Raw genomic sequence first — 9,488 nt, 5'->3', positions numbered from 1 at the left:
ACTAACAAAAAATAAAATTATAAAGAAAGTAGTATAAATAGACAAAGAGTAAAGAACAAAGAAAATAAAGAGCAAAAGAGAGCGTACCTTATTAATCAATAAGAATATTTACAAAGCTTCTCCAAAGTCTCTATTTGTAGACATAAGAAATACAAATATACTTACAATAACTATTAGAATTTAAAGTACATCAAAACTTATGTTAATGTTAATGGACATCCACTTAATAAGATATTCTCATCATAAAGAAATTTGAAATCACTTGAAAGCAACTTAAAAATAATAATAATATTTGTTGACAATCTCATTATAGGTTAGGACTATATCTGACTATATTTTAAACAATGCCTAAAATTATTCATAACTCCTTCTCAAACTTATAAATAGGAGATAATGAGTTTCAACACACTTAAATATGTATCCTTCTACATTCACAACAATATCCATACCAATAGAGTTAAAATTGAATAGTATTTTTACAATAAATTCATATTTAAATTTCCATGATTCAAACAATGCTCAATTTTTCTTTTTCTTTTTTTGAATGTCTAAATTTTTTCTCTCTATTCATAAGCTTCATACAAGGGAGAAGAAATACATTGGAAGGAGCCCAAAAAAAGAAAAGAAGACCTGAGATACCCCGAGCCCAGAGCCCATCTCCTTACAGCCAATCACGACCAAATTTCATCTTAACCGAGGTAATATAGTCGGTTGCATTAAATAAATCATAAAATATTTGCCTGGTTAAAGCATCTTAATGCTCTGAACAGAAATAGAGTTGAACGCAAAGTAGCATTAATTGAAACATTTAACACTGTTACAAGTTCAAAGAGCAGAGCATGGCATCCTCTGCTCAGTTCTTTACATCGCCAAAAGTTGAAAACCTTTGCCCTTTCCACCACCCTAACTATGATCAAAATCACCAGAGCACATGCATTGCCAATTCTCTCAATAATCAGTGCTCAACCCAGTTGGGGATAAATAAACCACAGATATAAAGCCTCTTTCCTTTTCAGCCATGCTCGTTGAGGTACCTTTCAGCAATGGTGGCATGAACCGCAGCACCAATGGGAAGAACATCTTCGTCGATCATGAAATACGGCGAGTGACCGGTGTGTGTCGATCCCAAGGTCTCGTTTCTTACGCCGATGTAGTAGAAAGTTGCCGGAACTACCTGGGAGTAAAAGGAGAAGTCCTCCGCACCCATCATTGGAGGGACCACCCTGAAATTTGGTGGTCCTAGCAAATCAGTGGCCACTTTCTTTACGTGCTCGTACATACGGTCGTCATTCACTGTTGGGGGATAGATTGTTGATTCTTTTTCAAAGAAATCGACCGTCGCCCAACATCGGAAAACATTGGCCTGTTCGACGATTACCTGTGTGTGTTTCCATGTCGAAGAATGTTAGAATTGTGAAAATAAGGACTCCAAATCTAAAAGTGAAAACTGCGACGAACCTCTTCGATTCTTTGGAGAAGATTGTAAAAATTGGCGTTGGAGAAAGCCCTGAAAGTACCTCCTATGACCACCGTTTCAGGGATCATGTCAAGATTATTGCCTCCATTGAAAGAAGTGACCGAGACGACCTGCATGCATTTGCATTACAAGATTTAAACAAGTTTAAAAAAATTTCCCCATGTTTTGGAAGTTGGAGAAATTTATAAAACAAAACTCAGACCTGGGAATCTAATGGATTTGATTCACGAGAAACAATTCCCTGTAAACTAATTACGGCAGCTGATGCAGCCAAGATTGGGTCGACGGAGTGATGGGGGCTGCCGGCAAGGCCTTTTCTTCCACTGATAACAGCTCGAAAGAAGCCGCAGCCGGCAAGAAGAGGACCAGGCCTTGAGCCGATAATACCCGTGGGGTGTTCGTGGGATACATGGACTGCAAAAATGGCCTCTACGTTTTCCAATGCCCCATCTCCGATCATCCGCTTAGCACCATTTCCGGCTTCCTCTGCCGGCTGAAAGATCACTATCACAGTTCCCTAGACACCCAAAGTATATTTAATTAAACATATTACTTAAAAAGGAATAATACGAACAAATACGGTAGAAAATAGAAATACTATGATAGAAATATTAGAATTTTGGTCATTATTAGTAGTAAATTACACTAATAAATTTTTTTCACCCAATTATAAAAAATTATAAAATAATTTTTTAATTATTTATTTTTGCCTTTTTTATCACTCAATAATCTTTGAATTTTGGATTTTTCAAATTTATGTTAACCAGCTGATAATCGAAAAAAACAAACATTGAATAGTTAAATTATCTTTTTGTAATATTTTATTATTGTTATTAATAATTAAGTAATCATTTTTGTAATTTTTAATAATTAAGTGAATAAAACAATTTATTTGAGAAATAATAATAACAAAAACAAATAGCAAGCATGCGTAAAGTAAAATAAAACCTGCTAGTGTTGTATAAATAAATTATCCCATTTTTGTCTTCTTCTTAAAGCTTCCCACGACCAAACAAATTGTTCATAGAAAATGCAGATATTTTTTTAATGTAACAATAGTTAAATATTGATTGATTTTTATAATATTAAATGTTGGTTTGATTGATAAAAAACCAAATTAACCACACGTGGTTAGATGGAAGGAAAAGAGAAAACATAAAATAATGATTTTATACAAATGAGGACAAAGATTGGACATTATTGAGCAAGCAACTTAGGTTTATGTCACAGTCTGGAGACTAATATATGAATATCCATCCAGCTGTATGTATTTGGACTGTATCCGTATTCAATACGAATATATACACAGCCATGAATCCAGAGAAAGAATATATCTTATTGATATACTGTCTTTTTCAACAAGCTTTAACTATGACTTGCAGGAATTTCTATCAACATGTACAACAAAACATTAGGGAAAATTTTATTCTTCTTCCACACAACTTTATGTCCTTGATCAAGATTCCTTCCCATGTATAAAGGCAGGCATAGGATGGAAAGTAAGTTATCATGCTTTAATTAAAAACATATTTCTTTAAGCTAATATTTGATGCATTGTAGGGTTTATAATTTTATCTACTCAATAAACTAAAAAATAACATGATATCTTCTCTTTTTTTTAAAAAAAAATTTAATCTACTTAATTTTATTTTAGATCTTATTAAGAATTTTATTTTGAATGATACGTTATTATTTAATAGGTTTTAAAGTGATAACTATAAGAATATATGCTTCCCAACAATCTCTTGGCTTAGCAATAAGAGCATTTGTGTTGTGACATGAGAGCTTGGGTTCAATCCCTAACAACCTCACCCCTAATCCTAATTATAATATATATATATAAAAGAATATATGGTTAAACAATTTGAAAACAAAGATTATTTATTTGACCCTCCAATTTTATAGAAAAATATATTTTAGTTTTTTATTTAATTTTTTGTCTCTTTTAACCCTTAAACATGCATTGTTTGTCAAATCACACCCAAAATACACCGAAAAATTAGTATCTGTTAACTTTACTGATGTGGCATCCATGTGCCTACCATTTAAAAATAATTTTTATACTTTTCAATAATGTTAATAATTTCTTAATATTTTTTAATATTTTTAAAATTTTAAATATTAAAAAATTGATTAATTACTAACATAATATTTACGTGACAATTTATGTGTATACCATTGAAAAAGACAAAAAATTAAATAGAAAGTTAAAATAATTTTTATTATAAAGTTGAAGGGAAAAATAAATTATTATTCGATTTTAGCACTTAATTTATTTTCCCCTTTTGAAGGAGCAATTTTCCCCCTTTCTTGACCTCTAAAGGTTCAAATTTTATAGATGAAAAAGATGGCCTAGTGTTCCAAAAAGCATGAGACGAAAAGGGGTTCCCAAAAAAAAAGAGAGCATAGATTCAAACACTAATTCCTAAAATGTAGCCATGAGTCAACGGGCAACTTTGATGGTAAATTTCATTTGATATAAATGAAAGTAGTTAAGTTAATCGGGTTAAAGCATTTAATATCTTTTAGTTTAAGAAATATGTATATAAGGGTATTGGTTGTTTATTGGTTGGAATTAGTATATTTATAATTAGTTGTAATGATTAATTTTTTTGTCGTGAGTCTTCTTTAAAAAGATAAACGATTAGTTATTAACTGTAAAGATCAAACCCCAATTTTATCACTAAAAGATTAAATGAAGAACGATTATGTTAAATCATCATCTATTTTAAACTTAAACAATCCATCAATTTTGATTGGGATGTAAAGGGGAAGCAGGCCATGTGATGAGAAAGGGATACATTTCCTTGTGGGTGAAGATTTGAAAAATCATATTGCTTGAATTTATTTTTCAGAAAACATTATTATTAAGTTAGAATTCTTGTGATAACGATGAAAAGGGTAGAAAAAAAAAAGAGGGAAAAATGTGAGACAACCAAATGACAATGAAGATAAAGGCGAAAGGTAGCGATAAATGTGTGACAGAATTGATTACAAAAACAACGAAACATGTAACCATCACATGCTTTTTTGGGCTACACATGGTCGAGGGTCAAATAGTTTGCTAGGAAACAAATATTGGGTGCCCTTTCCATTTATCACCAGCCAACACTACATTTCTTGCCTAAATGGGTCGTCAATTTTTTTTTTGTACTTTTTCTTTACCCATTTATCAAATGGATTAATCTTGAGTTTGTTTAAACTTGTTGCTTTAGCTTTGCATCTAAATTGATTGCCATTGAGATATACACACTTAAACTAGATGCATTCAATGCGTAAGAAGGGATTAGAACTTGGATTTTACCTTCAAAAGGTGTTCACGATTCTTCAATATTTTGGCAGCACCAACAAGCATTGCAACATGTGCATCATGGCCACAAGCATGCATTTTTCCGGCAACTTTGCTTTTATGCTCCCATTCTACAGCTTCCTAAAATTAAATTACTCCACATAAGTGAAAAGAGGGCATGGCAATTTTCCTAAATTATTTAGATATATAAAAAAAATCAAATTATATACTTGGAGGGTTCAATGGGGGACCACTAGCCTACAAGTCTTTAAGATTACTTAGAATTTCCAAGTACAAAATTGAATTTCGAAGTACAAAATTGAATTTATTTTAAGATCTTTTATTATTATGTTAAGATAATGTTATTATTGAAAACTGTACATTCTATTTTTTGTCTTATTTAATTTAAAAGTACATTTCTTGTCCTCATGTTATCAAAAAAAAATGTAAAATAAAATTAAAACATATCCAACCTACGAAAATAAATTCATACACAAAAATCTTAAACTAAAATCCTCAAACTTTCTGAACTAACAAAGTCCAAATTAAATAAATGAATACAATGATCATGAACCACCTACCGGAAGTAAGAACCCTTTACACGTATACATGTATGTCTACGTATGTGTGTATGTACAAGTATACAGTATATAGTTATAAAATACATAGATGTATACAAATATAAAAATTAAAAAAGAAGAGAAGGAACCTAAGTATATGTACCTGTATAGGAAGGGCATCCATGTCAGCTCGGATGGCAACAAAGGGCGGGCCACCGGTTCCAATCCAAGCCCGAATACCCGTTTTGGCTAAAGGGTACCTATATTCAATATCCATACGGTCCAACTCGGATCGAACGAGTTTACTGGTTTCGTACTCTTCAAAAGCTAGCTCAGGGTTCTCATGTATCTTCCTTCTCAACCCTTTAATCCACTCGACGTTGTCGGGCTTCCGGGCCAGGCCCAACACCTCCTCAGAGCAGGTCACATCCCATACGTAGCAGAAGCTGGATGATCTCAGAGACGACGTCGTTTGGTTCTTACCGGAGTTTAAGGAAGCCTTGGGATTGGTGGAAGAAGATATAGCGTTGAAAAAAGTGGTGTATTGATTACCCGACGAAGAAGAATAAGAAGACGAAGAAGTTATGGAGTTAACAAAAACAAGAAAATTGTTAGCCAAAAAGGGAATAAAGATTAAGCTTAAAACCAAAACATATGATTTTAGAGAATACATGTTTGGAGAGACCGAAAAGAAAATGAATGGAGAAAGAATGGATAGCCAGAGATTTTTTTAAAAAGAGAAGAGGGACAGAAACGAGAGAGAGAATTAAGCATGTGGTTTAAGAGAAATAGTCACGTGGGAGAATATGGATGTAAGAAATTAAATATGTAGAGTTGGTTGATTAAGGCATCGAAATGCAGCAGTGTTTGGGCCCACCACTTTGCGTAGCGGTTTCCAATGAGACAGATTGACGCACTGCCTTTGAATTTGATACTCATTTTCTCTCTCTCAATTTTACCTCTTTAATAACACCTTTCCTTGCAATATTGTATATTGTTCTATTAGTAAAAGGTGTTCGTCATCTAACATGTAATTTAAGTTTGAGTTTGAATTGTGCTAATCGTGTTATTATTAGAATTTTATTCTCTTCTTATAATTTATCAAAAAAAAACTTTATCTTGGTATGTTCAATTCATTGTGATTCTTTTTGTTCTAATTGTTAATGTGTTTTTCTTATAATTAATAAGTTAATACACAAAACCAAAAAACAAAAAAAAGAAAAATTATTTTTGTGTATATATTTTTTTTACTTTTCATCTATATAAGAAAGTAACTATTCTACTAATTATCAAGGGAATCACTTCCATTACTTGTCGAAAAGTGTTGGGGATAAACTCGATTAAGCAACGAACAATCTAAATATTGAATAAAATTGAAAAGATCGAACACAAATATTTATGTGAAAAATCCCTCTAAAAAGGATTAAAAAACTACGGGCAAATATAAATTCACTATAACGGCAAATATAAATTCACTATAACTTGTTTTTAGGAAATGTAAAGATGTCCTAGGTATTTTGTCTTCAGTATCGCGATATCCAAAGCTCGATATCTCGATACTAGCCTATTGTTGCAATATCCGACCTCCAATGTTGTGATATTGAAGGAGGGGAGACCCAAGTGGGTATTTTGTCTTCGGTACCGCGACACTAGCATCTTGATGTCGCAACATTGGTTCAATGTCGCGATACACATATCCTAGTGTCATGAAATTGACCTTGTTTGCCCTGTTTTGCCTCGATTAAGACCCGAACAACCTCAGACTGTAACCAAAATTTAAAGTAAGCTTAAAAATGACTTAAATATCTTCAAATGAGTATATTATATTAAATTTAATTCTTGATATTGATGCTTGAGTTAAATTAGATTCAGTGTCCATAGGTGACATCTCTTGCTCAAAATGTGTAACAAACTGTTTTCCAATGATGTTGAAAACAATGGTTTTGAGACTACAATTTCAACGTGTGAGACTGTAAATAATAAATAATAATATTTACGAGTCAAATATAGTGTTATATTAAAATTTGATATGGTAATCTTTGTTAATTGAACAGTTAGTTAAAGTATAAGTGGTTTGACCCTAAACTTAGTGGCTTTGAAAATTGAGGTATCGAGAACTCGTTTCCACAATCTAAGCCCATAAATATTTTTATTAAATATTTACAAAGTGGTTATATAGGTGGTTTGAGTTTTTGTCCAAAAATTTTAGTGATTGGATGGTTAATTAAGATATAAAGTCTAAATCGTAAAAACTATAAAAGTTAACTATTATTGATTGTTTTTTGTTAAAAGATTTAATTAGAGATTGTTAAGGGGTTTAAGTGGTAATTCAAACACAATCCTTTTAGTGGACGGTTAATGTTTAGCTTTTTGTTGAATTTAAATGTTAAAATAAAAATTAAATTATAATAAAACATAAAATAAAGGAAATCATCATCATCATTTTGCTCCACCACCAAGCCTTTTTTTAATAAATTTTATGTTTTTGAAATTATTACAACTTAATTTAGCTACCCCAAATATTAAATCATAAAACTGTTAAAGTTTTAAAAGTTTTTCATTGATAGTTTTTTATGTTCAATAGCTTGCTTGTAAGTTTAGAAATGATTAATGACTAATTTGTAAAGTGAATTTAATCAGTTTTGAGTTTAGAGACTAAAATGAAAATATTTTGGATTTGACATGAAATTTTGTAATTACTATTTCTGTAGGGTTAAACAAGGGTGAACTTCAAAATAGATATTATAGTTTTGATTTTAAGGACTAAATTGAAGAAAATGCAAAACTTTAGGTTAATTACGGAAAGATAAAGTAAGAAGTCATATACATGAAATAAGATGTTATAAGGTATTTAGAATTGATAAATTGAAATAAATTATTGTATAGATTAAGATTCAGATCAACCGGTAGGATAATAAATAAAAAAAGGAGAAAAATGAATACACTTGTTTCGATTGTGGTCGGCTGTTCTGCATATGGTGCAAAGCTTTGGTTCAAGCTCTTCTTTAATATATATGCCATTCTGAATCCTTCTCGTTTTCGATCGACCTTTGAGCTTCCTATGTAGTGACCTATTTGGCAATATCTCGAACGCAGGCGGGGGCTCTTCTCATGTCAATTCATCCTTTAATACGGGGAACTCGTTACCCCAAATATGCAATGTACATTCAAGCGTGTACACATTATCGTGACATTCAAATTAAAGGTTGCATATGCTGCAACCACATGCGCATACTGGTATCAAAGTGTTTAGAACCTCTCGTACTTGCACCATCTGTTTCCGAGATAAACTTCGTAGGACCTTGACCGGGTCCCTAAGCGATGACTGATGTATTCTATCACCCGAAACGTCTCCAAGTTTCGGGAATATAGTTTTGCATTCATTGTGTAACAACCCGATAGTGACAAGTGTCAGAAAGTGCATTTTTGAATCTCCGTTACTATAAATCAGACTTGTAAATATTTATTAAAAAATATTTACGAAGCTATTTGTGTGGTTAATTAGGTTTTGGTTAAGAAAATTTGCTTGAATTAAGAGTAATTAGGTATAAGGACTAAATTTGCATAAAAGTTGAATTATAGATTAAAGAAAAATTAAAGGGACCAATGTAACAGCCCGCTTTCAGGGTTAATCAGAACAGTGGTTTCAGGACCATAATCCGAAGTCAAAACATTTATTTTATTATTTTATTAAGGTTTACATATGATAGAATGTTCGTGTGAAAATTTCGTAAAGAAATTTTACCGTTTGAGTGCTTAATTCGGTAAAAAGGACTAAATCGCGTAAGGCGTAAAATATGAGTTCTATTAGTTAAATGAATCAAATAGCTATACAAAGGAAATGTGGAGCACTTGCATGACAATTTGACCATTATTTATATGAGTGGATTATTATGGCCATTAATTTGATGATTATAATGGTTTATGAATATAAGGAAAATTCGGCTAGCATAGGTTGGTATTGAATTGTATGAATTTGTAGTTTTATATGATAAGGACTAAATTGAAAAATGTGAAATAATAGGGGAAAAAGTGTAATTTTGCTAAAATGTGTAAATTGTGTTAAATTGAATGCATTAATAATTAAATAATTAAATTTTGTTATTATATAGATTGAGAAAAATGAGATTCGAATCTAGAACAGGGGAAAGCAAAGTATCAG

General features: G+C 31.5%; 1 protein-coding gene across 1 annotated transcript; it reads right to left on the bottom strand.

Moving 5' to 3' along the window:
- Positions 1-778: 778 nt before the first annotated feature.
- On the bottom strand, positions 779-6,119 carry LOC107962526 (IAA-amino acid hydrolase ILR1-like 6). Its single transcript, XM_016898944.2, has 5 exons — positions 5,490-6,119; positions 4,782-4,907; positions 1,680-1,994; positions 1,459-1,587; positions 779-1,378 (listed from the first exon to the last, which is right to left on the bottom strand). The coding sequence occupies exons 1-5, from the start codon at positions 5,997-5,999 to the stop codon at positions 1,013-1,015; spliced, it is 1,446 nt and encodes a 481-aa protein (XP_016754433.1). The 5' UTR covers positions 6,000-6,119; the 3' UTR covers positions 779-1,012.
- Positions 6,120-9,488: the final 3,369 nt, after the last annotated feature.

This window comes from Gossypium hirsutum, chromosome A06, assembly GCF_007990345.1.
Source record: "Gossypium hirsutum isolate 1008001.06 chromosome A06, Gossypium_hirsutum_v2.1, whole genome shotgun sequence".
NCBI lineage: Eukaryota > Viridiplantae > Streptophyta > Magnoliopsida > Malvales > Malvaceae > Gossypium > Gossypium hirsutum.
Note: the sequence above shows the minus strand (reverse complement) of the source record. Positions and strands in the feature narration are given on the sequence as shown.

Coding starts and splice junctions, on each gene's coding strand:
- LOC107962526 (XM_016898944.2), bottom strand. CDS start 5,999: ATGTATTCTCTAAAATCATATGTTTTGGTTTTAAGCTTAATCTTTATT. Junction 1,995..4,781: donor ATCGTGAACACCTTTTGAAG/GTAAAATCCAAG, acceptor TTGGGTGTCTAG/GGAACTGTGATAGTGATCTT. Junction 1,379..1,458: donor TTCTCCAAAGAATCGAAGAG/GTTCGTCGCAGT, acceptor AAACACACACAG/GTAATCGTCGAACAGGCCAA.